This window comes from Pseudophryne corroboree, chromosome 5 (genome assembly GCF_028390025.1).
Source record: "Pseudophryne corroboree isolate aPseCor3 chromosome 5, aPseCor3.hap2, whole genome shotgun sequence".
Classification (NCBI taxonomy): Eukaryota; Metazoa; Chordata; class Amphibia; order Anura; family Myobatrachidae; genus Pseudophryne; species Pseudophryne corroboree.
In genome coordinates, this window is record NC_086448.1 from 249,108,906 (window position 1) to 249,135,943 (window position 27,038).

The 27,038-nt window shown below is 48.7% G+C and overlaps 1 protein-coding gene across 1 annotated transcript in view; it reads right to left on the reverse strand.

Moving 5' to 3' along the window:
• Nucleotides 1-4,246: 4,246 nt before the first annotated feature.
• The window catches only part of NGLY1 (N-glycanase 1), a 194,964-nt gene continuing 172,172 nt past the window's right edge, over nucleotides 4,247-27,038 (reverse strand). The window contains exons 11-12 of the mRNA XM_063922237.1: nucleotides 13,289-13,466; nucleotides 4,247-5,202 (exon numbers count right to left, since the gene is read on the reverse strand). Coding sequence (XP_063778307.1) covers nucleotides 5,030-5,202; nucleotides 13,289-13,466 — 351 coding nt within the window. The 3' untranslated portion in view covers nucleotides 4,247-5,029. The remainder of the gene's footprint in view (nucleotides 5,203-13,288; nucleotides 13,467-27,038) is intronic.

Sequence of the window (27,038 nt, forward strand, 5' to 3'; positions counted from 1 at the left end):
TACCCCTTTCCTGGCCTGAATAAGTGTGGGAATGACTTCACTGGGAATACCCTTTCGGGCTAGGATTTTGCGTTCAACCGCCACGCCGTCAAACGTAGCCGCTGTAAGTCCTGATACACGCACGGCCCCTGTTGTAACAGGTCCTCGCGCAGAGGAAGAGGCCAGGGATCTCCGATGAGTCATTCCTGAAGATCTGGATACCAAGCCCTCCTTGGCCAGTCTGGAACAATGAGGATCGCTCGGACATTTGTTCTTCTTAAGATCTTTAGAACTTTTGGAATGAGAGGAAGTGGAGGGAACACATACACCGACTGAAACACCCACGGTGTCACCAGAGCATCCACTGCGACAGCTTGAGGGTCCCTTGACCTGGAACAATATCTCTGAAGCTTCTTGTTGAGACGAGAAGCCATCATGTCCACTTGAGGAACTCCCCAACGACCTGTCACCTCTGCGAAGACTTCTTGGTGGAGTCCCCACTCTCCTAGATGGAGATCGTGTCTGCTGAGGAAGTCTGCTGACAAAGCGCTTGTATACTTTTCCGCCCAGCGGAAAATCCTTATGGCTTCTGCCATCGCCACTCTGCTTTTCGTTCCGCCTTGACAGCTTATGTACGCTACCGCTGTTACATTGTCCGACTGGATCAGTACAGGCAGACCTCGAAGAAGATGTTCCGCTTGTAGTAGACCGTTGTAAATGGCTCTTAGCTCCAGAACATTTACGTGGAGACAAGCTTCCTGACTTGACCATCTTCCTTGGAAGTTTTCTCCCATTGTGATTGCCCCCCAACCTCGGAGGCTTGCATCCGTGATCACCAGGATCCAGTCCTGTATCCCGAACCTGCGCCTCTCTAGGAGGTGAGAGCTGTGCAGCCACCACAGAAGTGATACTCTGGTCTTGGAAGACAGGATTATCCTCTGGTGCATGTGTAGATGGGACCCGGACCACTTGTCCAACAGGTCCCACTGGAACACCCTGGCATGGAACCTGCCAAACTGAATGGCCTCGTAGGCCGCAACCATCTTCCCCAACAACCGAATGCATTGATGGATTGACACTCTTGCTGGTTTCAGAGTTTGTTTGACCAGACTCTGAAGTTCCAGAGCCTTTTCCACAGGAAGAAAGACTCTGTAGTTCTGTGTCCAATATCATTCCCAAAAACGTCAGCCCCGTCATCTGAATCAACTGTGATTTTGGCAAGTTGAGGAGCCAACCATGTTGTTGAAGAACTGTCATGGAGAGTGCAACGTTTCGGACCAACTGGTCCCTGGATCTCGCCTTTATCAGGAGATCGTCCAAGTATGGGATAATTGTGACTCCTTGCTTGCGAAGGAGAACCATCATCTCCGCCATCACTTTGGTGAAAATCCTCGGAGCCGTGGATAGACCAAACGGCAACATTTGAAATTGGTAATGACAATCCTGAATTGCAAATCTCAGGTAAGTCTGATGCGGAGGATAAATGGGAACATGTAAATAGGCCTCTTTTATGTCCACCGACACCATAAAATCCCCTTCCTCCAGACTGGGGATCACTGCTCGGAAAGACTCCATCTTGAATTTGAATCTCTTTAGGTAGAAATTCAGGGATTTCAGGTTTAGGATTGGTCTGACCGAGCCGTCCGGCTTCGGGGCCACAAACAGGCTCGAATAAAAACCTTCTCCCTGTTGTGACTGGGGAACCAGGACGATAACCTGATTTTGACACAATTTTTGTATTGCGATGCAAACTACCTCCCTGTCCGGAAGAAAAGCTGGTAAGGCCGATTTGAAAAACCGGCGAGGGGGGACGTCTTGAAACTCCAGCTTGTACCCTTGGGATACTATTTGTAAAATCCAAGGGTCTAGGTTGGAACGAACCCAAAACTGACTGAAGAGTTTCAGACGGGCCCCCACCGGTGCGGACTCCCGCACAGGAGCCCCAACATCATTCGGTGGAATTAGCAGAAGCCTGGGAGGACTTCTGCTCCTGGGAGCCTGACAAGGCTGGAGATCGTTTACCTCTTCCCCTTCCTCTAGTAGCAAGGAAGGAAGAACCTCGGCCCTTACTGAATTTATTGGGCCGAAAGGACTGCATCTGATAATGGTGCGGTTTCTTTTGTTGTGGAGGAACATAAGGTAAAAAGGATGACTTACCAGCGGTAGCCGTAGATACCAAATCATCAAGGCCGTCTCCAAATAAGGCCTTACCTTTATATGGTAAAGATTCCATGCTTTTCTTGGAGTCAGCATCAGCATTCCATTGGTGAATCCACAACGCACGCCTAGCTGAGACAGCCATGGCATTGGCCTTTGATCCCAAAAGACCAATATCTCTCGCAGCTTCCTTAAGGTATGCTGCAGCGTCCTTGATATAACCCAGCGTCAAGAGGATGCCATCCCTATCCAGGTTATCTATATCAGATGACAAGTTATCTGCCCACTTCTCGATAGCACTACTTACCCACGCAGACGCAATGACAGGTCGGAGTAGTGTACCCGTGGTCACATAAATGGACTTCAACGTAGTTTCTTGTTTACGATCCGCAGGATCCTTAAGGGCCGCCGTGTCAGGTGACGGGAGAGCCACCTTATTAGACAAACGAGATAAGGCCTTGTCCACGGTGGGGGGTGACTCCCACTTTTCCCTATCCGTCGAGGGAAACTGATAAGCTGCCATAATTCTTTTGGGAATCTGAAACTTTCTGTTTTCAAATAGCGTGTTCAGTTCATGAGAGGGAGGAAACGTTATCTCAGGTTTCCTTTCTTTATACATACAGACCCTTTTATCAGGGATAGCTGGATCCTCAGTGATATGTAATACCTCTTTAACCGCCACAATCATGTACTGAATGCTTTTAGCCAATTTTGGGTCTAACCTGGAATCACTATAGTCGACACTGGAATCAGTGTCCGTGTCGGTATCAGTGTCTGCCAACTGGGCCAACGTACATTTTTGTGACCCTGAGGGGACCTGACTTTGGAATAACATATCTTCCACAGATTTCTTCCATGCCTGGGTCTGTGACTCAGACTTATCTAGCCTCTTACTAATAAGAGCCACATTAGCATTCAAAGCGTTCAACACATTTACCCAATCAGGTGTCGGCGGTGCCGACAGGGTCACCCCCGCAGCCGTCTGTGTCCCTAATACAGCCTCCTCCTGGGAAGAGCCTTCAGCCTCAGACATGTCCACACTTGTGCACCAAACACCCACGGGCATATAGGGGACAGACCCACAGTAAAGTCTGTCAGAGAGACACAGAGGGGATTTGCCAGCTCACAACCCTGCACTGAGAAAACGGGTCTGAAAGCGCCAAGACAATGCTTCAGACCTATAGCGCTTTTATCACATATATATATATTGCACCAATTATATGCCTCCCCCCTCCGTTTTGCACCCCTGGTACTTGTCAGTGAGGAGGACCAGGGTCTCTGCAGCTTGTGGAGAGGAAATGGCACCGTGAGCTGTGAGGAAGAAGCTCCGCCCCCTCAATGGCGCGCTTCTATCCCACTTTTCTCAATATTTATACTGGCGGGGGTTGGGACAGTGCCGCGGCACTAACGCTTGCCAGTGGGCTTAATGAGGATGTTTTTTCAGCTGCCCAGGGCCCCCCCCCCCCCTGCAGTGCTGTGTGAGTGGGTGCTTGGCACGCAGCATCTGCCCGCTGCGCGGTACCTCATAAAATGCCGTCACTGAAGTTGAAGTCTTCTTTTCTTCGGTTACTCACCTGTCTTCTGACTTCTGGCTCTGAAAGGAGGTGACGGCAGGCTGTGGGAGCGAGCATCTGAGCGTACCCAGCGATTAAACCCTCAGGAGTTAATGGTGTCCTGTAGCCAGAAGAAGAGCCCTTGAACTCACTAGAAGTGGGTCATACTTCTCTCCCCTAAGTCCCACGAAGCAGGGAGACTGTTGCCAGCAGCCTCCCTGAACATAAAAAAACTAACAAAAAAGTATTTTCAGAGAAATTCAGTAGAGCTCCCTGTAGTGCATCCAGTCTCACTGGGCACAATTCTAAATCTGGAGTCTGGAGGAGGGGCATAGAGGGAGGAGCCAGTTCACACGCTTTCAAAGTCTTAAAGTGCCCATGTCTCCTGCGGATCCCGTCTATACCCCATGGTTCTAATGGTGACCCCAGCATCCTCTAGGACGTATGAGAAATTAAGGAATAATCTGCCTGTTAAGAGGGTACTTTTCATTCTAATAATGAGATCATGAATTACTTTAGGTAACTTTTTATTGACACTTAAATACAGACCATGCACAGACCGTAGAAATATAGTAGATTTATTTAAATATGCAAGACAATGTATACATCCATCCAGTTTATTATAACATTGCAGTCAGCATCATCTACTTCCACTGGGAAATAGATAGGAACTGTGGCCATGAACGGTTTTGAAAGACACCAACTGAGTGACATCTTTATAGTAATAAAAAAAACATCTGTGGACTTTAAAGGACTGATATCCATTAAGTTTATCTCCCCAGTTATTTAACATTTAAGTACATTTGAAATAAGTGATGTGTGGAAACTGAAATAGGACTCTATAGGGGGGTAGGCAAGCTGAGACTCTCTACCTTTTGCAAAACTAAAAGTCACAGCCTGGCAGTTGAACTCTCAATACTTAGATAGCCACAGATTGCCACTAGATGGTGGTAGAAAGGTAATTACATATTTCTAATGCAACTGCCCTAAACCTTACATTAACCACAATACCAGGTATCTGTCAAATGAAAAATCACACCAGGGATTTAGAGAGAAGAAAAATAATTTCATGCCTAATTTCATTTTTAAAATGTTAAAATGCTATAGTTTTTTAATATTCAGCAAATTCAGAAGACTGATCCTGTTCTGATGGCAAAATATAAACCAGCATCAGCACAAGCTAGTGTTTAATTTTGTGAACATAGTAAAATAACCGTGGAAAGGTAAATTGTCCAAGTAAAACCCAGAATATCTCAATCATACCAATATACTCAATATTTCCAAATGAAATAATCGTTCATATCAAACCATTAACATAATAAAAAAAATGAAAATAATTCCTAAGGATCTTTAAGAGTTATAATAATTTCCAAAGAGTTTCCCTTCTCCGTTAGGCTCTCACGAAACAATTGTGTATGTTGCCATGCAGTATCCCCTTCTCCGCCGCTTAGTTCAGCTTCCAATACAACTTCCGATGCATTTAAAAACTCTGGATAAGAATATAGGTTCTTATCTGAAAGACAAAAATTTGTAAGTTAACTATAATATACTGTGAATACATACAAAGACCCTGTGCCGCTTACGTAGGAGGCCATTCTTAGATGGAGAAACTGCACCTGCTATAAGGAAAGTACAAGTTCCGATGGAGTGACTGATGGGGATCCGGTTAGCATACCAGCGTTCAGTATGCCGGCAGTCGGAATCACAACACTGGTCAGAAGACAGACGCCACGATCCTGACATTAATCACAATGCCGGCGTTGGAATCCCGACAGTCGAAATCTCAATCGTAAGTATGCCGGGGAGGGTTAGGCTGTATGTGGGAGGTTAGGTTTAGGCACTAGAGGGAGGATTAAGCTGTTGGGAGGTTAGGGTTTAGCACTAAAAAATAAGAATTTACTCACCGGTAATTCTATTTCTCGTAGTCCGTAGTGGATGCTGGGACTCCGTAAGGACCATGGGGAATAGCGGGTCCGCAGGAGACTGGGCACAACTAAAAGAAAGCTTTAGACTACTGGTGTGCACTGGCTCCTCCCACTATGACCCTCCTCCAGACTTCAGTTAGGATACTGTGCCCGGAAGAGCTGACACAATAAGGAAGGATTTTGAATCCCGGGTAAGACTCATACCAGCCACACCAATCACACCGTATAACTCGTGATACAATACCCAGTTAACAGTATGATAACAACTGAGCCTCTCAACAGATGGCTCAACAATAACCCTTTAGTTAAACAATAACTATATACAAGTATTGCAGACAATCCGCACTTGGGATGGGCGCCCAGCATCCACTACGGACTACGAGAAATAGAATTACCGGTGAGTAAATTCTTATTTTCTCTGACGTCCTAAGTGGATGCTGGGACTCCGTAAGGACCATGGGGATTATACCAAAGCTCCCAAACGGGCGGGAGAGTGCGGATGACTCTGCAGCACCGAATGGGCAAACTCTAGGTCCTCCTCAGCCAGGGTGTCAAACTTATAGAATTTAGCAAACGTGTTTGACCCCGACCAAGTAGCTGCTCGGCAAAGTTGAAGAGCCAAGACCCCTCGGGCAGCCGCCCAAGAAGAGCCCACCTTCCTCGTGGAATGGGCTTTCACTGATTTAGGATGCGGCAGTCCAGCCGCAGAATGTGCAAGCTAAATCGTACTACAGATCCAGCGAGCAATAGTCTGCTTTGAAGCAGGTGCACCCAACTTGTTGGGCGCATACAGGATAAATAGCGAGTCAGTCTTTCTGACTCCAGCTGTCCTGGAAACATACATTTTCAGGGCCCTGACTACATCCAACGACTTGGAAGCCTCCAAGTCTTTAGTAGCTGCAGGCACCACGATAGGTTGGTTCAGATGAAAAGCTGATACCACCTTAGGGAGAAATTGGGGACGAGTCCTCAATTCTGCCCTATCCATATGGAAAATCAGATAAGGGCTTTTACATGACAAAGCCGCCAATTCTGATACACGCCTGGCCGAACCCAAGGCCAACAACATGACCACTTTCCACGTGAGATATTTCAATTCCACTGTTTCAAGTGGCTCAAACCAATGCGACTTTAGGAAATCCAACACCACGTTGAGATCCCAAGGTGCCACTGGAGGCACAAAAGGGGGCTGAATATGCAGCACTCCCTTAACAAAAGTTTGAACTTCAGGTAGTGAAGCCAGTTCTCTCTGGAAGAAAATCGATAGAGCCGAAATCTGGACCTTAATGGAACCCAATTTTAGGCCCATAGTCACCCCTGACTGTAGGAAGTGCAGGAAACGGCCCAGCTGAAATTCTTCCGTTGGGGCCTTCCTGGCCTCACACCACGCAACATATTTTTGCCATATGCGGTGATAATGGTTTGCGGTTACTTCTTTCATAGCTTTAATCAGCGTAGGAATGACTTCCTCCGGAATGCCCTTTTCCTTCAGGATCCGGTGTTCAATCGCCATGCCGTCAAACGCAGCCGCGGTAAGTCTTGGAACAGACAGGGCCCCTGCTGCAGCAGGTCCTGTCTGAGCGGCAGAGGCCATGGGTCCTCTGAGATCATTTCCTGAAGTTCCGGGTACCAAGCTCTTCTTGGCCAATCCGGAACAATGAGTATAGTTCTTACTCCTCTTCTCCTTATTATCCTCAGTACCTTTGGTATGAGAGGAAGAGGAGGGAATACATAAACCGACCGGTACACCCACGGTGTCACTAGAGCGTCCACAGCTATCGCCTGCGGGTCTCTTGACCTGGCACAATATTTTTCTAGCTTTTTGTTTAGGCGGGACGCCATCATGTCCACCTGTGGCCTTTCCCAACGGTTTACAATCAGTTGGAAGACTTCTGGATGAAGTCCCCACTCTCCCGGGTGGAGGTCGTGCCTGCTGAGGAAGTCTGCTTCCCAGTTGTCCACTCCCGGAATGAACACTGCTGCCAGTGCTAACACGTGATTTTCCGCCCATCGGAGAATCCTTGTGGCTTCTGCCATCGCCGTCCTGCTTCTCGTGCCGCCCTGTCGGTTTACATGGGCGACCGCCGTGATGTTGTCTGACTGGATCAGTACCGGCTGGTTTTGAAGCAGGGGTTTTGCCTGACTTAGGGCATTGTAAATGGCCCTCAGTTCCAGAATTTTTATGTGCAGGGAAGTCTCCTGACTTGACCATAGTCCTTGGAAGTTTCTTCCCTGTGTGACTGCCCCCCAGCCTCGAAGGTTGGCATCCGTGGTCACCAGGACCCAGTCCTGTATGCCGAATCTGCGGCCCTCTTGAAGATGAGCACTCTGCAGCCACCACAGCAGAGACACCCTGGTCCTTGGAGACAGGGTTATCAGCCGATGCATCTGAAGATGCGATCCGGACCACTTGTCCAACAGGTCCCACTGAAAGGTTCTTGCATGGAACCTGCCGAATGGAATTGCTTCGTAGGAAGCTACCATCTTTCCCAGGATCCGCGTGCAGTGATGCACTGACACCTGTTTTGGTTTTAGGAGGCCTCTGACTAGAGATGACAGCTCCTTGGCCTTCTCCTCCGGGAGAAACACTTTTTTCTGTTCTGTGTCCAGAACCATCCCCAGGAACAGTAGACGTGTCGTAGGGACCAGCTGTGACTTTGGAATATTTAGAATCCAGCCGTGCTGTTGTAGCACCTCCCGAGATAGTGCTACCCCGACCAACAACTGCTCCCTGGACCTCGCCTTTATCAGGAGATCGTCCAAGTACGGGATAATTAAAACTCCCTTCTTTCGAAGGAGGATCATCATTTCGGCCATTACCTTGGTAAAGACCCTCGGAGCCGTGGATAGACCGAACGGCAACGTCTGGAATTGGTAATGACAATCCTGTACCACAAATCTGAGGTACTCCTGGTGAGGATGGTAAATGGGGACATGCAGGTAAGCATCCTTGATGTCCAGTGATACCATGTAATCCCCCTCGTCCAGGCTTGCAATAACCGCCCTGAGCGATTCCATCTTGAACTTGAATTTTTTTATATACGTGTTCAAGGATTTCAAATTTAAAATGGGTCTCACCGAACCGTCCGGTTTCGGTACCACAAACATTGTGGAATAGTAACCCCGTCCTTGTTGAAGTAGGGGCACCTTTACTATCACCTGTTGTGAATACAGCTTGTGAATTGCCTGTAACACTGCCTCCCTGCCTGAGGGAGTTGTTGGTAAGGCAGATTTGAGGAAACGGCAGGGGGGAGACGTCTCGAATTCCAGCTTGTACCCCTGAGATACTACTTGAAAGATCCAGGGATCCACCCGTGAGCGAGCCCACTGATCGCTGAAATTTTTGAGACGGGCCCCCACCGTACCTGGCTCCGCCTGTGGATCCCCAGCGTCATGCTGTGGACTTAGAGGAAGCGGGGGAGGACTTTTGCTCCTGGGAACTGGCTGTATGCTGCAGCTTTTTCCCTCTACCTCTGCCTCTGGGCAGAAAGGACGCGCCCCTAACCCGCTTGCCCTTATTGGGCCGAAAGGACTGTACCTGATAATACGGTGCTTTCTTTGGCTGTGAGGGAACATGGGGTAAAAATGTAGACTTCCCAGCTGTTGCTGTGGAAACGAGGTCCGAGAGACCATCCCCGAACAACTCCTCACCCTTATAAGGCAAAACTTCCATGTGCCTTTTAGAATCTGCATCTCCTTTCCACTGCCGAGTCCATAACCCTCTCCTGGCAGAAATGGACATTGCACTTATTTTAGATGCCAGCCGGCAAATATCCCTCTGTCCATCCCTCATGTATAACAGTGCGTCTTTAATATGCTCTACGGTTAGCAATATAGTGTCCCTGTCTAGGGTATCAATATTTTCCGACAGGGAATCTGACCACGCAGCTGCAGCACTGCACATCCATGCTGAAGCAATAGCTGGTCTCAGTATAACACCTGTGTGTGTATATATAGACTTCAGGATAGCCTCCTGCTTTCTATCAGCAGATTCCTTCAGGGCGGCCGTATCCGGAGACGGTAGTGCCACCTTCTTTGACAAGCGTGTGAGCGCTTTATCCACCCTAGGGGATGTTTCCCAACGTGACCTATCCTCTGGCGGGAAAGGGTACGCCATTAGTAACCTCTTAGAAATTACCAGTTTCTTATCAGGGGAAGCTCACGCTTCTTCACACACTTCATTTAATACCTCAGATGGAGGAAAAACAACTGGTAGTTTTTTCTCTCCAAACATAATACCCTTTTTTGTGGTACCCGGGGTAACATCAGAAATATGCAACACATTTTTCATTGCCTCAATCATATAACGTGTGGCCCTATTGGAAGATACATTAGTCTCATCGTCGTCGACACTGGAGTCAGTATCCGTGTCGACATCTGTGTCTGCCATCTGAGGTAGCGGGCGTTTTAGAGCCCCTGATGGCTTTTGAGACGCCTGGGCAGGCACAGGCTGAGAAGCCGGCTGTCCCACATTTGGTATGTCGTCAAACCTTTTATGCAAGGAGTCGACACTGTCGCGTAATTCCTTCCACAGAACCATCCACTCAGGTGTCGACCCCGCAGGGGGTGACATCACATTTATCGGCATCTGTTCCGCCTCCACATAAGCCTCCTCATCAAACATGTCGACACAGCCGTACCGACACACCGCATACACACAGGGAATGCTCTGACTGAGGACAGGACCCCACAAAGCCCTTTGGGGAGACAGAGAGAGAGTATGCCAGCACACACCAGAGCGCTATATAACACAGGGATCCCACTATAAATGAGTGTTTTTCCCTTATAGCTGCTTATATTATATATACTGCGCCTAAATTTAGTGCCCCCCCTCTCTTTTTTACCCTTATGTAGCTTGACACTGCAGGGGAGAGCCAGGGAGCGTCCTTCCAGCGGAGCTGTGAGGGAAAAATGGCGCCAGTGTGCTGAGGGAGATGGCCCCGCCCCTTTTCCGGCAGACTTCTCCCGCTTTTTCTGGAATTCTGGCAGGGGTATTTTTACACCTATATAGCCTTCCTGACTATATATGGGGTAGATTTGCCAGCCAAGGTGTCTTATATTGCCCTCAGGGCGCCCCCCCCCCCCCCAGCGCCCTGCACCCATCAGTGACCGGAGTGTGAGGTGTGCATGAGGAGCAATGGCGCACAGCTGCAGTGCTGTGCGCTACCTTGTTGAAGACAGAAGTCTTCTGCTGCCGATTTTCAGGAACACTTCTTGCTTCTGGCTCCGTAAGGGGGCCGGCGGCGCGGCTCCGGGACCGAACATCGAGGTCGGGTCCTGTGGTCGATCCCTCTGGAGCTAATGGTGTCCAGTAGCCTAAGAAGCCCAAGCTACCACCAGTTAGGTAGGTTCGCTTCTTCTCCCCTTAGTCCCTCGCTGCAGTGAGTCTGTTGCCAGCAGATCTCACTGTAAAATAAAAAACCTAAAATATACTTTCTTTCTAGGAGCTCAGGAGAGCCCCTAGTGTGCATCCAGCTCAGCCGGGCACAAGATTCTAACTGAAGTCTGGAGGAGGGTCATAGTGGGAGGAGCCAGTGCACACCAGTAGTCTAAAGCTTTCTTTTAGTTGTGCCCAGTCTCCTGCGGAGCCGCTATTCCCCATGGTCCTTACGGAGTCCCAGCATCCACTTAGGACGTCAGAGAAAAAGGTTTAGGAACTAACGGGGAAGGGTTAGGGTTAGGCTGCGGGAAGGGAGGGTAAGGCTGCGGGAAGGGAGGGTTAGGCACTAAGTGGATTAGGGTTAGGCTGCGGTTAGGGAGAGTTAAGTTTAGGTACTAATCAAGGAGGGTTAGGGCTAGGCTACGGGGAGAGGGGTTACAATACTTACCCAGCAAGTGTTGGGATTTTGTGCTTTGGGATGCTGCTGTCTGTATTCTGACCGCCGGCATCCCAGTACCATCCCAACTGATGGTGTAGTGTTTAAAGACGCTGCAGGTGAGTGTCTCAGTCCCTGCACATTCAGACGCATGGATGTACACAAGGGAAGGGCATAAAGATGCAGATAAGACTGTGGCAGAAGACATCTGCATCCGATTCAGAATCAGGCCGTTAATGTTGTTCATTTTGCTTATCTCACATACATGAATATAATATAATATTGTATCTTTGTGACTGCTATGAATGTAATACTTGCTACCCAGTACTAGTTACAGTCCAAGTGCTGTACAGAGGTGCAGCTCAGTTGGGTTAGTAGATGCTCATTGGTAGTATAAGAACAGTTGACTATGAAATGAAGAGAAATGAAAGACGACACAAAATGTCCATATACACGGATTTGAATGGTCAATCCCCATATCGCTGCACTGGGATTGATCAGATTTCTATAGGAACTGGCAAAAAAAAATAATGTACTCGATGACCACAATCAGATGGATAAATGCATGAAAAAAATACTATGTTGGCCAGTATGCAGAGATTTATGTATTGTGTTGTGCTCCCGCCCTATACAGTATGTGTGCCTGATTTGGTACTAGTCATCATCATCGGCACCCAATTGCACCAGCCTTATAATAGGAAAGATATGACTGGAAACAGGCGTATTTTTGCTTATGCCCACCTCTACTCAGCCCGCAGTTGCATCAACACATTCTCACTGAAATAGGGATGGCCATCAGTGGGCTGTCCATCGATGGTTGCCATCGATAAAACCATCAATGGTACATAAACGATCTGTGGTGAACCATCGATGGTTTGCACCACTAGATGGCCACCACTGAAAGGTGCTTGCTGGGCAGCGAACCAATAAAATAAAACAGTGGCGGGGCTTAGTGGGTGTTGGGGGCGAAGGTATGCTCTGTGTCCCGGCACCTTGCAAAAAAACAATCAAAACATTTGTTAATGCTGTGCCATCGATGGAGGGAAACCATCTGGTTCTCTACCATCGATGGCAAAAGCATTCGACATCGACCATAAACCATAGATGACAAGAAATCATCGATGGTCGAGGGCCATCCCTACACTGAACGCTGTCTACATGATAATGCCCTCTTACTGCCCAGTTTTGCTTCACCCGTACTTGTGTGCGTTCAGGTTTATCATAGGAGTGTGAAAGCATAATAAAAATAGGCGTACATTTCACTCTGCTTCAGATCCACAGTGAGGGTAGGAATTGATTTGTAATCTTTTAGTATTATAGGCTTAACACAGAAAATAGACTTTACTTAAGTTCCTGCAGACGCTGCAAAAATCACAGGGAAAATGCAATTTTGGTACAGTAGACCTGATTCAGATGGGGTTGGAATTGCTATCACTGCTGCTTACATAGAAGCAGCAGCGATAGCTCTAATGTGGTAATGCAGCAGGAGTCGTCCCAGCACCATCAGGCAGCTTGCAGCACCTATGGAGACGCACAAGGCACCTGTCGCAGAGGCAGAAGAAGTCTCCATGCAATGACGGAGATCGGGGTGTGTTTTGATGATAGAAGGGTTAAAATACTTACCCCATCCAGTGGCGGGATGTCGCTGTCGGCTATGTGACTGCTGGCATCCCAATCACAGATATTACATACCGAACCCCACACAGCCCCCCCCCCCCCTCTATTACAATTCCCCTGGCATTCTACACTTGCAGGGTTGTTATTTTTAACATGTGAACATGTTTTTTTCTAGTATAACTTTAAAAGCCTGACTTTTTATATATTTGTTTTGGTCATAATAACTGCTAGTGTAACTTACCAGCATTAACTTCCACTTGTGTTTCTAAAGAATAAAGCTTCCATTTTATTTTGCCACTGTGGTAGGTTTCACTAGTAGTTCGGATACTTATATTCTCCACTCTCATTCCCACAGACGAACACTCAAACTTCCAACCAATTCTAGCTGAAGGTGTTTCTTCCCTGCGTGCCAAGTACACCTGCAAAATATACCACATATGAATTGAAGTTGGACAATAAAATCAGGGAAAAACAGGATCAGAGATAAACATTTTTTGACAGTTACATTAAATATATATAACCCCAAAACACCAGACTTTATCTCACACCAAGGCTTGATACATGCCCCCCCTCCCTGCCAGTCTTGCGGAGAACACTAGTTTTAAAGTTTTTAAGTAAAATCAGACTAGGTGAATCATCGCGCCCTACGGGCGCTCTTCACACCGTCGTAGGGTGCTACGCCCCCTTAACCCTTGCACACCCTTGTGGCGTGCAATATTTTTATTATATGGAGTATTACCTCCAATCATAATTGTGTAAGTGGTTAAATATTGCATGAACAAAGGGCGTGCAATGGTTAAGGGGTCGAAGCCCCTTGCAACGGCGTGAACAGCGCATGCAGGGCCTGATGAATTACCTAGTAGGTGCTTTGGTTGGGGGAGTGGCGGGTGCGGGGAAGACGCTGAAGGGATCCGGGGGTGCTGAGGGAGGGGCGGTTGCGGTGGTGCCGCAGGTGGGGGAGGGGCTGGTGCGGTGGTGCCGCGTGTGGGGGAGGATGTGTGGGTGCCGCAGGTGGGGGAGGAGCAGATAAGGGGGTGCCCCGGGTGGTGGAGGGGCGGATGTGGTGGTGCGGTGGGTGGGGGTCCAGAGCTACCGTAGGTGCTGAAGGGTGTGTGTGGGGGTGCCGCGGATGGGGCCCGGAGGTACTGCGAGTGGGGGAGGGGCGGGTAATGCTTCTCCTGCTTCTACTCCAGTCAGCAGCTAAGCTGCTGTCCTCCCTTTGGCAGTGGCTCTCTGGAGACTCACAGAGCAGCCAGTCACTATTGTTAGCGCCAGTGTCCCAACGTGCTGCATTACAGGGAAGAAGATGCACTCAATAAACTCCAGCTCCCAGCAGCCCTAAGGGCCGGAATGCTTTGTCGCTAAGGGCTCCTAGGAGCTGTAGTTTATTTACAGTGTCTACTTCCCTGTAATGCGGCGCTTTGGGACACTGGTGCTAACAATAGTGACTGGCTGGCAGAACTGACTGACTGGCTGGATGAATCAATGTAAAAGGTGAGAGTGCTGTGTAGTGTCAGTGACACTGCACACAGGCCCGGCGGTAGCCGCTCAGCAAAGGGATGCAGTGCAGAGAGGCGCCAGGAAGGAGAGGCGTTCTCCATGCTCTGCATCCCTGTGCTGAGCTGCTGCTGTCCCTGCTGCTGCTGCATGTCACACATGCAGCAGCGTCGGCAGCACAAAACCTCCTCTCCCCCTCAGCGCCGGCAGCGCCTCTACCCTCCCCTGTGTGACATTCAGTGGCCGGACGGGAGCCAAAGGGGGCGGAGCTAGATGGGAATAAGGGGCGGAGCTAGACTGGACCATGCTGCAGCAGAAGGATGAGCTGCTACAGCTTCGGCCAGCCAGACTTCATTAGGTAAGTGTCTGGAAAGAGTGTAAGTGTGTGTGTGTATGTATATACAGTGTCTATGTATACTGTATATATGTGTGACTTTGTTTGTGTGTGTGTGTATATATATATATATATATATATATATATATAATATATATATATATATATATATACACACATACATACATATTATATATACATATACATACATACATATACACACACACACACACACACACACACACACACACAGCTCAAAAAAAATAAAGGGAACACTTAAACAACACATCCTAGATCTGAATGAATGAAATATACTTAAATATTTTGTTCTTTACATAGTAAATTTATTAACCCATGGGAGGTCTGGATTTGGACTCCCATTTAAAGTGGAAAAACACACTACAGGCTGATCCAACTTTAATGTAATGTCCTTAAAACAAGTCAAAATTAGGCTCAGTAGTGTGTGTGGCCTCCATGTGCCTGTATGACCTCCCTACAACGCCTGGGCATGCTCCTGATGAGGTGGCGGATGGTCTCCTGAGGGATCTCCTACCAGACCTGGACTAAAGCATCCGCCAACTCCTGGACAGTCTGTGGTGCAACGTGGCATTGGTGGATGGAGCGAGACATGATGAGGTCTAGCTTTGTCTAGCATTAGGAGGAACCCAGGGCCAACCGCACCAGCATATGGTCTCACAAGGGGTCTGAGGATCTCATCTCGGTACCTAATGGCAGTCAGGCTACCTCTAGCGAGCACAAGGAGGGCTGTGCGGCCCCCCAAAGAAATGCCACCCCACACCATTACTGACCCACTGCCAAACCGGTCATGCTGGAGGATGTTGCAGGCAGCAGAACGTTCTCCTTGGCGTCTCCAGACTCTGTCACGTCTGTCACATGTGCTCAGTGAGAACCTGCTTTCATTTGTGAAGAGCACAGGGCGCCAGTGGCGAATTTGCCAATCTTGGTGTTCTCTGGCAAATGCCAAACGTCCTGCACGGTATTGGGCTGTAAGCACAACCCCCACCTGTGGACGTCGGGCCCTCATACCACCCTCATGGAGTCTGTTTCTGATCGTTTGAGTAGGCACATGCACATTTGTGGCTTGCTGGAGGTCATTTTGCAGGGCTCTGGCAGTGCTCCTCCTGTTCCTCCTTGCACAAAGGCGGAGGTAGCGGTCCTGCTGCTGGGTTGTTGCCCTCCTACGGCCTCCTCCACGTCTTCTGATGTATTGGCCTGTCTCCTGGTAGCGCCTCCATGCTCTGGACACTACGCTGACAGACACAGCAAACCTTCTTGCCACAGCTCGCATTGATGTGCCATCCTGGATGAGCTGCACTACCTGAGCCACTTGTGTGGGTTGTAGACTCCGTCTCATGCTACCACTAGAGTGAAAGCACCGCCAGCTTTCAAAAGTGACCAAAACATCAGCCAGAAAGCATAGGAGCTGAGAAGTGGTCTGTGGTCACCACCTGCAGAACAACTCCTTTATTGGGGGTGTCTTGCTAATTTCCTATAATTTCAAGTAGGTAGTAAGCCGCACACACCCTCAGCACAATGTGGTATGCAAGGTCTGTATAATATAGAAAAAGTGTCCATCAAAAGTTCCCAAAGGTTCCCATGGTGGAAAGACCAGCACAACCAGCGATAGATTCATGAAAGATTTATCTTCAATTAGCATAACAACACCATCTCATGAAGCAGTAAATAAGATTTTACTCACCGGTAAATCTATTTCTCGTAGTCCGTAGTGGATGCTGGGGACTCCGTAAGGACCATGGGGAATAGCGGCTCCGCAGGAGACTGGGCACAGCTAAGAAAGATTTAGGACTACCTGGTGTGCACTGGCTCCTCCCACTATGACCCTCCTCCAGACTTCAGTAAGGATACTGTGCCCGGAAGAGCTGACACAATAAGGAAGGATTTTGAATCCCGGGTAAGACTCATACCAGCCACACCAATCACACCGTATAACTCGTGATAATATACCCAGTTAACAGTATGAACACAACAGAGCCTCTCAAAGGATGGCTCAACAATAACCCTTGTAGTTAACAATAACTATATACAAGTATTGCAGACAGTCCGCACTTGGGACGGGCGCTCAGCATCCACTACGGACTACGAGAAATAGATTTACCGGTGAGTAAAATCTTATTTTCTCTGACGTCCTGGGGACTCCGTAAGGACCATGGGGATTATACCAAAGCTCCCAAACGGGCGGGAGAGTGCGGATGACTCTGCAGCACCGAATGAGAGAACTCAAGGTCCTCCTCAGCCAGGGTGTCAAATTTGTAGAATTTTGCAAACGTGTTTGCCCCTGACCAAGTAGCAGCTCGGCAAAGTTGTAAAGCCGAGACCCCTCGGGCAGCTGCCCAAGAAGAGCCCACTTTCCTCGTGGAATGGGCTTTTACAGATTTAGGCTGCGGCAGGCTAGCCACCGAATGCACAAGCTGAATTGTGCTACAAATCCAGCGAGCAATAGTCTGCTTTGAAGCAGGAGCACCCATCTTGTTTGGTGCATACAGGATAAATAGCGAGTCAGTCTTCCTGACTCCAGCCGTCCTGGAAACATAAATTTTCAAGGCCCTGACTACGTCCAGTAACTTGGAGTCCTCCAAGTCCCTAGTAGCCGCAGGCACCACGATAGGTTGGTTCAAGTGAAAAGCTGATACCACCTTAGGAAGAAACTGGGGACGAGTCCTCAATTCTGCCCTATCCATATGGAAAATCAAATAGGGGCTTTTACATGACAAAGCCGCCAATTCTGACACACGCCTTGCCGAAGCCAAGGCCAAAAGCATGACCACTTTTCACGTGAGATATTTTAAATCCACGGTTTTGAGTGGCTCAAACCAATGTGACTTTAGGAAACCCAACACCACGTTGAGGTCCCACGGTGCCACTGGAGGCACAAAAGGAGGCTGAATATGCAGCACTCTCTTGACAAATGTCTGAACTTCAGGCAGTGAAGCCAGTTCTTTTTGGAAGAAAATCGACAGAGCCGAAATCTGGACCTTAATGGAACCCAGTTTTAGGCCCATAGTCACCCCTGACTGTAGGAAGTGCAGAAATCGACCTAGCTGGAATTCCTTCGTTGGGGCCTTCCTGGCCTCACACCACGCAACATATTTTCGCCATATGCGGTGATAATGTTGTACGGTTACATCTTTTCTAGCTTTAATAAGCGTAGGAATGACTTCCTCCGGAATACCCTTTTCTTTTAGGATCCAGTGTTCAACCGCCATGCCGTTAAACGCAGCCGCGGTAAGTCTTGGAACAGACAGGGCCCCTGCAGCAGCAGGTCCTGTCTGAGCGGCAGAGGCCATGGGTCCTCTGAGATTAATTCTTGAAGTTCCGGGTACCAAGACCTTCTTGGCCAATCTGGAACAATGAGAATAGTTCTTACTCCTCTTTTCTTTATTATCCTCAGTACCTTGGGTATGAGAGGAAGAGGAGGGAACACATAAACCGACCGGTACACCCACGGTGTCACTAGAGCGTCCACAGCTATCGCCTGAGGGTCTCTTGACCTGGCGCAATATTTTTCTAGCTTTTTGTTTAAGCGGGACGCCATCATGTCCACCTGTGGCTTTTCCCAATGGTTTACAATCAGTTGGAAGACTTCTGGATGAAGTCCCCACTCTCCCGGGTGGAGGTCGTGTCTGCTGAGGAAGTCTACTTCCCAGGGTTATCAACCGATGCATTTGAAGATGCGATCCGGACCATTGGTCCAACAGGTCCCACTGAAAGGTTCTGGCATGGAACCTGCCGAATGGAATCGCTTCGTAGGAAGCTACGATCTTTCCCAGGACTCGTGTGCAATGATGCACCGACACCTGTTTTGGTTTCAGGAGGCCTCTCACTAGAGATGACAGCTCCTTGGCTTTTTCCTCTGGGAGAAACACTTTTTTCTGGACTGTGTCCAGAATCATCCCCAGGAACAGTAGACGTGTCGCCGGAACCAGCTGAGACTTTGGAATATTCAGAATCCAACCGTGCTGGTGTAGCACCTCCTGAGATAATGCTACGCCGACCAACAATTGCTCTCTGGACCTCGCCCTTATCAGGAGAGCGTCCAAGTATGGGATAATTAAAACTCCCTTTTTCCGAATGAGTATCATCATTTCGGCCATTACCTTGGTAAATACCCTCGGTGCCGTGGACAAGCCGAACGGCAACGTCTGGAATTGGTAATGACAATCCTGTACCACAAATATGAGGTACTCCTGGTGAGGATGGTAAATGGGGACATGCATGTAAGCATCCTTGATGTCCAGAGATACCATGTAATCTCCCTCTTCCAGGCTTGCAATAACCGCCCTGAGTGATTCCATCTTGAACTTGAATTTTCTTAAATATGTGTTCAAGGATTTCAAATTTAAAATGGGTCTCACCGAACCGTCCGGTTTCGGTACCACAAACATTGTGGAATAGTAACCCCGTCCTTGTTGAAGTAGGGGCACCTTGACTATCACCTGCTGGGAATACAGCTTGTGAATTGCCTCTAACACAGCCTCCCTTTCTGAAGGAGTCGTTGGTAAGGCAGATTTGAGGAAACAGTGGGGGGGGGGGGATGTCTCGAATTCCAGCCTGTACCCCTGAGATACCACTTGAAGGATCCAGGGATCTACCTGTGAGCGAGCCCACTGATTGCTGAAGTTTTTGAGACGGCCCCCCACCGTACCTGGCTCCGCCTGCTGAGCCCCAGCGTCATGCGGCGGACTTAGCAGAAGAAGCGGGGGAGGACTTTTGTTCCTGGGAAGTGGCTGTATGCTGCAGCTTTTTTCCCCTACCTCTGCCTCTGGGCAGAAAGGACGCGCCTCTACCCCGTCTGCTCTTTTGGGGGCGAAAGGACCACACCTGATAATACGGTGCTCTCTTTGGTTGTGAGGGGACATGTGGCAAAAATGCTGACTTCCCAGCTGTTGCTGTGGACACTAAGTCTGAAAGACCATCCCCGAACAACTCCTCACCCTTATAAGGCAAACTTCCATGTGCCTTTTAGAATCTGCATCACCTGTCCACTGCCGGGTCCATAACCCTCTCCTGGCACAAATGGACAGTGCACTTATTTTTGATGCCAGCCGGCAAATATCACTCTTATGTAAAAGACAGCGTCTTTAATATGCTCTACGTTTAGCAATATAGTGTCCCTGTCTAGGGTGTCAATGTTTTCTGACAGGGAGTCTGACCATGCAGCTGCAGCACTGCACATCCATGCTGAGGCAATAGCTGGTCTCAGTATAATACCAGTGTGTGTATATATAGCTTTCTGGAGAGCCTCCTGCTTTCTGTCAGCAGGTTCCTTTAGGGCGGCCGTATCCTGGGACGGCAGTGCCACCTTTTTTGATAAGCGCGTAAGTGCTTTATCCACCCTAGGGGGTGTTTCCCAACGTGACCTATCCTCTGGCGGGAAAGGGTACGCCATTAGTAATTTTTTTGAAATTACCAATTTTTTATCGGGGGAAGCCCACGCTAGTTCACACACTTCATTCAATTCTTCAGAAGGGGGAAAAACTACTGGTAGTTTTTTCTCCCCAAACATAATACCCTTTTTTGTGGTACCTGGGGTCACCTCCGAAATGTGTAAAACATTTTTCTTTTTCTCAATCATATAACGAGTGGCCCTATTGGACATTACATTAGTCTCTTCGTCGTCGACACTGGTATCAGTATCCGTGTCGACATCTGTGTCTGCCATCTGAGGTAGCGGGCGTTTTAGAGCCCCTGATGGCTTTTGAGACGTCTGGGCAGGCACGGGCTGAGAAGCCGGCTGCCCCGCATTTGGCATGTCGTCAAATTTTTTATGTAAGGAATCGACACTTTCGCGTAATTCCTTCCACAAGTCCATCCACTCCGGTGTCTGCCCCGCAGGGGGTGACAACACATTTATAGGCACCTGCTCCTCCTCCACATAAGTCTCCTCATCAAACATGTCGACACAGCCGTACCGACACACCGCACACACAGGGAATGCTCTGACAGAAGACAGGACCCCACAAAGCCCTTTGGGGAGACAGAGAGAGAGTATGCCAGCACACACCAGAGCGCTATATAAATCAGGGATTAACTAAATTATATCCCCTTATAGCTGCTATATGTATATTGCGCCTAAATTTAGTGCCCCCCCCTCTCTTTTTTACCCTTTTCTGTAGTGTAGACTGCAGGGGAGAGCCAGGGAGCTTCCTTCCAGCGGAGCTGTGAGGGAGAAATGGCGCCATTGTGCTGAGGGAGATAGCTCCGCCCCTTTTTCGGCTGACTTTTCTCCCGCTTTTTTATGGATTCTGGCAGGGGTATTTATCACATATATAGCCTCTGGGGCTATATATTGTGATATATTTGCCAGCCAAGGTGTATTTATTGCTTCTCAGGGCGCCCCCCCCCAGCGCCCTGCACCCTCAGTGACCGGAGTGTGAAGTGTGTATGAGGAGCAATGGCGCACAGCTGCAGTGTTGTGCGCTACCTTGGTGAAGACTGATGTCTTCTGCCGCCGATTTTCCGGATTTTTCTTGCTTCTGGCTCTGTAAGGGGGCCGGCGGCGCGGCTCCGGGACCGAACACCAATGGCCGGTTCCATGCGGTCGATCCCTCTGGAGCTAATGGTGTCCAGTAGCCTAAGAAGCCCAAGCTACCACCAGTTAGGTAGGTTCGCTTCTTCTCCCCTTAGTCCCTCGCTGCAGTGAGTCTGTTGCCAGCAGATCTCACTGTAAAATAAAAAACCTAAAATATACTTTCTCTCTAGGAGCTCAGGAGAGCCCCTAGTGTGCATCCAGCTCAGCCGGGCACAGGATTCTAACTGAAGTCTGGAGGAGGGTCATAGTGGGAGGAGCCAGTGCACACCAGGTAGTCCTAAATCTTTCTTAGCTGTGCCCAGTCTCCTGCGGAGCCGCTATTCCCCATGGTCCTTACGGAGTCCCCAGCATCCACTAGGACGTCAGAGAAATAAAGGTATACTTAGCATATGATGACAGGCATAAGCAGCTCGGGGCATGGCAACCCCCACCCTGACAGCAGCTGTTTCGGTGCTGGCGCACCTTTCAAAAAAGGGTCATCCACATATATATATATATATATATATATATATGTGTGTGTGTATGTTGTGTGTCTATTTGTGTGTATGTGTGACTGCAGCATAATGTGTGTAAGTGTCACTGGTACAGGGGGCGTTACATGTGTAAGCGGGCATCACTGGTACGGGGGGGGGGGGCGTTACATGTGTAAGCGGCACTGGTACAGGGGTCGTTACGTGTCTAAGTGGCACTGGTACAGGGGCAGTTACGTGTGTAAGCGTTACTGCTACAGGGGGCGTTACGTGTGTAAGCGTCACTGCTACAGGGGGCGTTACGTGTGTAAGCGTCACTGCTACAGGGGGCGTTACGTGTGTAAGCGTCACTGCTACAGGGGGGCGTTACGTGTGTAAGTGTCACTGGTACATGGGGGCGTTACGTGTGTAAGTGCCACTGGTACAGGGGGCGTTACGTGTGTAAGAATCACTGGTACAGGGGGCGTTACATGTGTAAGCGTCACTGGTACAGGGGGCGTTATGTGTGTAAGAATCACTGGTACAGGGGGCGTTATGTGTGTAAGAATCACTGGTACAGGGGGCGTTACATGTGTAAGCGTCACTGGTACAGGAGGCGTTATGTGTGTAAGCGTCACTGCTACAGGGGGTGTTACTTGTGTAAGCGTCACTGGTACAGGGGGCGTTACGTGTGTAAGCGTCACTGCTACAGGGGGTGTTACTTGTGTAAGCGTCACTGGTACAGGGGGGGTTACATGAGTAAGCGTCTCTGGTACAGGGGGCGTTACATGTGTAAGTGTCTCTACTAGCTAAGAAATAATGGCACGGATGCCTGTGACATGGGTAATACCACAATATGAGGAGGGCAAAGAGTAATGATGTGGGGGCTCACATCAAAGATTGTGTTGTCAAATGCAACTTCATATTAAACAAAACTATATCCAAGTAATGCGGTTGCCTTATGTCTGAATGGACCCTGCGATTTCTAGCACTGTCCATGCCCCGTTGCCAAGCACACGCATCTACTGGTGATTCCAAGTTGTATGCCTCTCTGTCAAAACCCTACTTGCAGCCGAATTGGTGTAATTGGGCGGCAAAGGGTATTTACGCACAGGTTAATTTTAGTGAAGGTGTGTCATTGGAATTGTAGGCTATGCTGACTTGTGCGTATGCAGAGATCCATTTGATCTAAGTATCTCTTACAGCATGTATAGGGTGTATGAATAGGGGTGGCAAGCAAGGGCATAGCTACCATAGGTGCAGCTGCTATGGGGCCCAGAGCTGAGAGGGGCCCACCGTCAGTTACATGTGTTATGTACATTTTTCAGCATTGGATGATACGTACAGATGCCCTTTTGCATTGGGATCTGCAATATATCTTGGTATACCCTTGACCTGCTTATTGTAATGTTGTATAAAATGAACAGCAGGACATTATAATGTTACGTAACATGAATTGGGGCACTGTAATGTGGCATAATATAAACTGGGGGTCCTGTAGTGTGCCATAATCTGAACTAGGGTCACTGTTTGTTATAACGTGAAGTGGAAGTACTGTGTTGCATAATGTGCACTGGCAGCCCTACAATGTTATATGAGACAGGGCACTACTATAGTTTAGAAAATTACCTAGGGCACTAGTATGGTGCATAGAATTAACAACTGCTGTAAAGAGGAATAAACAGCCAATCAGAATGATTTTACACTGTACCACATCACTGGTGTTATGCTGGTACACACTAGGTGATATGTCATCCAATCCTGCAAACTGGGCAGACATATTGTGCACATTATATAGTGTGTACCCAATACTGCGTGCTCCCACCATCAGGTTCATCCCATCTGCTGTGTGGCACGGCCGATGGAATGACCTGGTGCCCGACACCATGCTGCTGAATACGGCTAATGAACTATATACTGTATTTCTGCAGCGGGGTACACTGGGGTTCCACAGGGAATAACATCGGGGGTGTAGAGTTGGATCTTGATCTGAGGCACCAACAGGCTAAAAGCTTTGAGTTTACCCAAGATGCACAGCGCCACCTCCTCTATAACCCCGCCTCCATGCACAGGAGCTCAGTTTGTAAGTTGGTGCCTGCAGTGCAGGACACTAACAGGGAGGGCTGCGCTAGGCAGCCCTGGAAAGATTTTTAGAAGAAAGAAGACTTCAAGGGCCGCAGCACAGGCACTTAAAAGTGCTATATGTCAGTTTGACATATCGTGCTGCAGCTCCCTCACCTCTCCCAGCACCGCTGTATACTCCCGCACCCTGGTTGCCAGGTACTTACAGCGGAGGGCTCCCGTTTCTCTTCAGGCACACACACACCCGCTGCCGCTCTCCAAGATCGCGTGGCCACATTACAGGGAGGAGGTAAGAGGGTCCCCCAGGCGGGACCCGCTGAAAACAGCGATCCGCCGCGGCCTCTAGGAGACGGGAGAATGTCTCCTCTGTAAAGCTGCCTGCATCATCAGCGCTGTGCATTTACAGGACACTTAAGTATTCTACATGTCATTTAGACAGTGTTAGTTAAGAACAAGTGCATTACTACAGGGATAGTTAGTACAAGTACCCTGTGATATACATCCAGTCTTTACTGTGCATTATTATATCTATATACCTATATAGCTTTACTTAGTGGTACAGTTTGTACTTAGTATTGCTAGTCCAGTGCAGTTTTATTGTTGGTAATAATTTCTGCATTGTATATGTGACTGAGTGTGTGCCAATAGCTGCTGTGTGATCTTTATTTCGTGTATCCCACACATATTGCTATCCCTATATTCTGTACCCTGAGGAGGGCTAAGTACGTCAGGGTCCTCATAAATATAGTGCTTCACAGGATATACTACTTTGGTATTTTTCTCTGTGTTTTACAGTCACCACATACCTCTTAAATCCTGTTTGTGTTCTGCTTTGCAGTCACACTATACAGGGGTTTTTGGTCAGGTAAATTGTCTGCTTATATTGTACTGTTACACCCTAAGGTTAGGTTACGCTTACATATAATGTCTGCTAATCAGGGTGGTCGATCTATGGTTGATCCTGCACCATGCAGTGCTGACGCCACAGATTACTCGAGGAAAACATAGCAGCTGAGGGTTCAGGTACTGGGGGTTCTATATCCCCTGGTCAGTCTGCAGCAATGGGGGCAAATCAAGACCCGCCTTGGGCTGCTTTCTCTACTTTACAGACTACGCTAGTTACTAGACTTGCGCCCCCTATGGGACCTCCTGTGCCATTACAGCCACATATTGTCCCTGCAGTTAATCCGCCATGGGCAGATACTCTGTCCTCTCAGTTATAGCAATTAAGTCAGTCTCTGGCTAAGCAAAATCCTCTCACCCGTCTAAGACCAAGGGGTCATCTAAACGGGCCATTACTTCCTCACAATCCACACATGTTATGGATACCTCTTCCGATGAAGATGGCGCTTACACTGACCCTTCAGACACTGATGCAGATGCTTCTGATGGGAAATCTCTGTCACAAGTGGATGTTCCTGACCTCTTGGAGGCTATCAGGCTGATTCTTCAAATCGATGCTGACGAAGAGCCTGCAGCTGCCTCTAAGAAACCAGATAAGTTTAAACGTCAGAAGGTTACTAAATTAGTTTTACCTCATTCTGACCACTTGGTTGACATTCGTCAGGAATCCTGGGAAAATCCAGGAAAGAAATTTGTCTAAAAAGATGCTAGCCCGTTATCCCCTCGCTGCAGAGTTGAGTAAAAATTGGTTAACCTCTCCGCCGGTGGAGTCACAAGTCGCACGTCTGGTGGTGTCCTCTGCTCTGCCTGTCACTACCGTCACCTCGCTGAAGGAGCCTGACGGATAAGGGTGTGGAGGGTTGCTTGAAGTCCATTTACACTCTTGCTGGAGCTGTACATAGGCCCACTATTGCGGCCTCTTGGGCTGCTAAGGCTATAGAGGCCTGGGCTCAGGAAGTTGAAGCGAAACTACGGTCTGATTTTCCTGATAGTGCTTGACAGTGTCTTTCATACACTCTGGTACAGAACAGGCCTGTTCAAGCACAGTCAGACAACACCACCACGGTGGCGTACATAAATCATCAAGGCGGCACTCTAAGCCGCATGGCAATGAAGGAAGTATCAAAAATCCTTTGTTGGGCGGAACGCCATCTGCCAGCCATATCGGCAGTGTTCATTCCGGGAGTCCTCAACTGGGAAGCAGACTTCCTCAGTTGTCAGGGCGTACACGCCAGAGAGTGGAGTATTCATCCGGAAGTCTTTCAACTCCTAGTGGACAAGTGGGGCCTACCAGATGTAGACCTGATGGCGTCTTGACAATCACAAGGTTCCAGTCTTCGGAGCAAGGACAAGGGATCCTCAAGCAGCGACCGTGGACACACTGGCAATTCCATGGAACTTTTGGCTGCCATACGTGTTCCCTCCGGTGTCACTTCTGCCCAGGGTGATAAGGAAGTTCAAGTAAGAAGGAGGAATACTACTTCTAATCGCTCCAGCGTGGCCCACGCGGCATTGGTTCTCAGACCTGCAGGGTCTCTCGATAGAGCGTCCGCTTCTACTTCCGCAACGCCAAGACCTCCTCGTTCAGGGCCCTTGTGTCTACCAGGATTTGGCCCGGCTGGCTTTGACAGTGTGGCTCTTGAAGCTTCTGTTCTGAGGGCCAAAGGATTTTCTGAGGCGGTCATTCAAACGAGCTTCGGCTCGGATTTATTATAGGGTCTGGAATTCTTACTTCGCCTGGTGTGCGACTAACCATTATGATGCATATAATTTCAGTACTGACAAGCTTTTGGCTTTCCTGCAACATGGCCTGGACTTAGGCCTTCGTCTGGCCTCCCTCAAGGTTTATATTTCTGCCTTGTCGATTTGGTTTCAGAGAAAAATTGCGACTCTGCCTGATGTTCATACATTCACTCACGGTGTTTTATGGATTCAACCTCCCTATGTCACTACTGTGGCTCCTTGGGATTTGTCAGTTGTTCTGGACGCCTTACAAAAGTCTCCGTTTTAACCTCTTCAGTCTGTGGACCTTAAGTGGCTTACACTTAAGGTCCTGTTCTTGCTGGCTATTGCCTTTGCTAGACTGGTTTCAGACTTGGGTGCCTTGTCCTATCGATCTCCCTTTCTGATTTTTCACCGTGACTGGGCGGTTCTT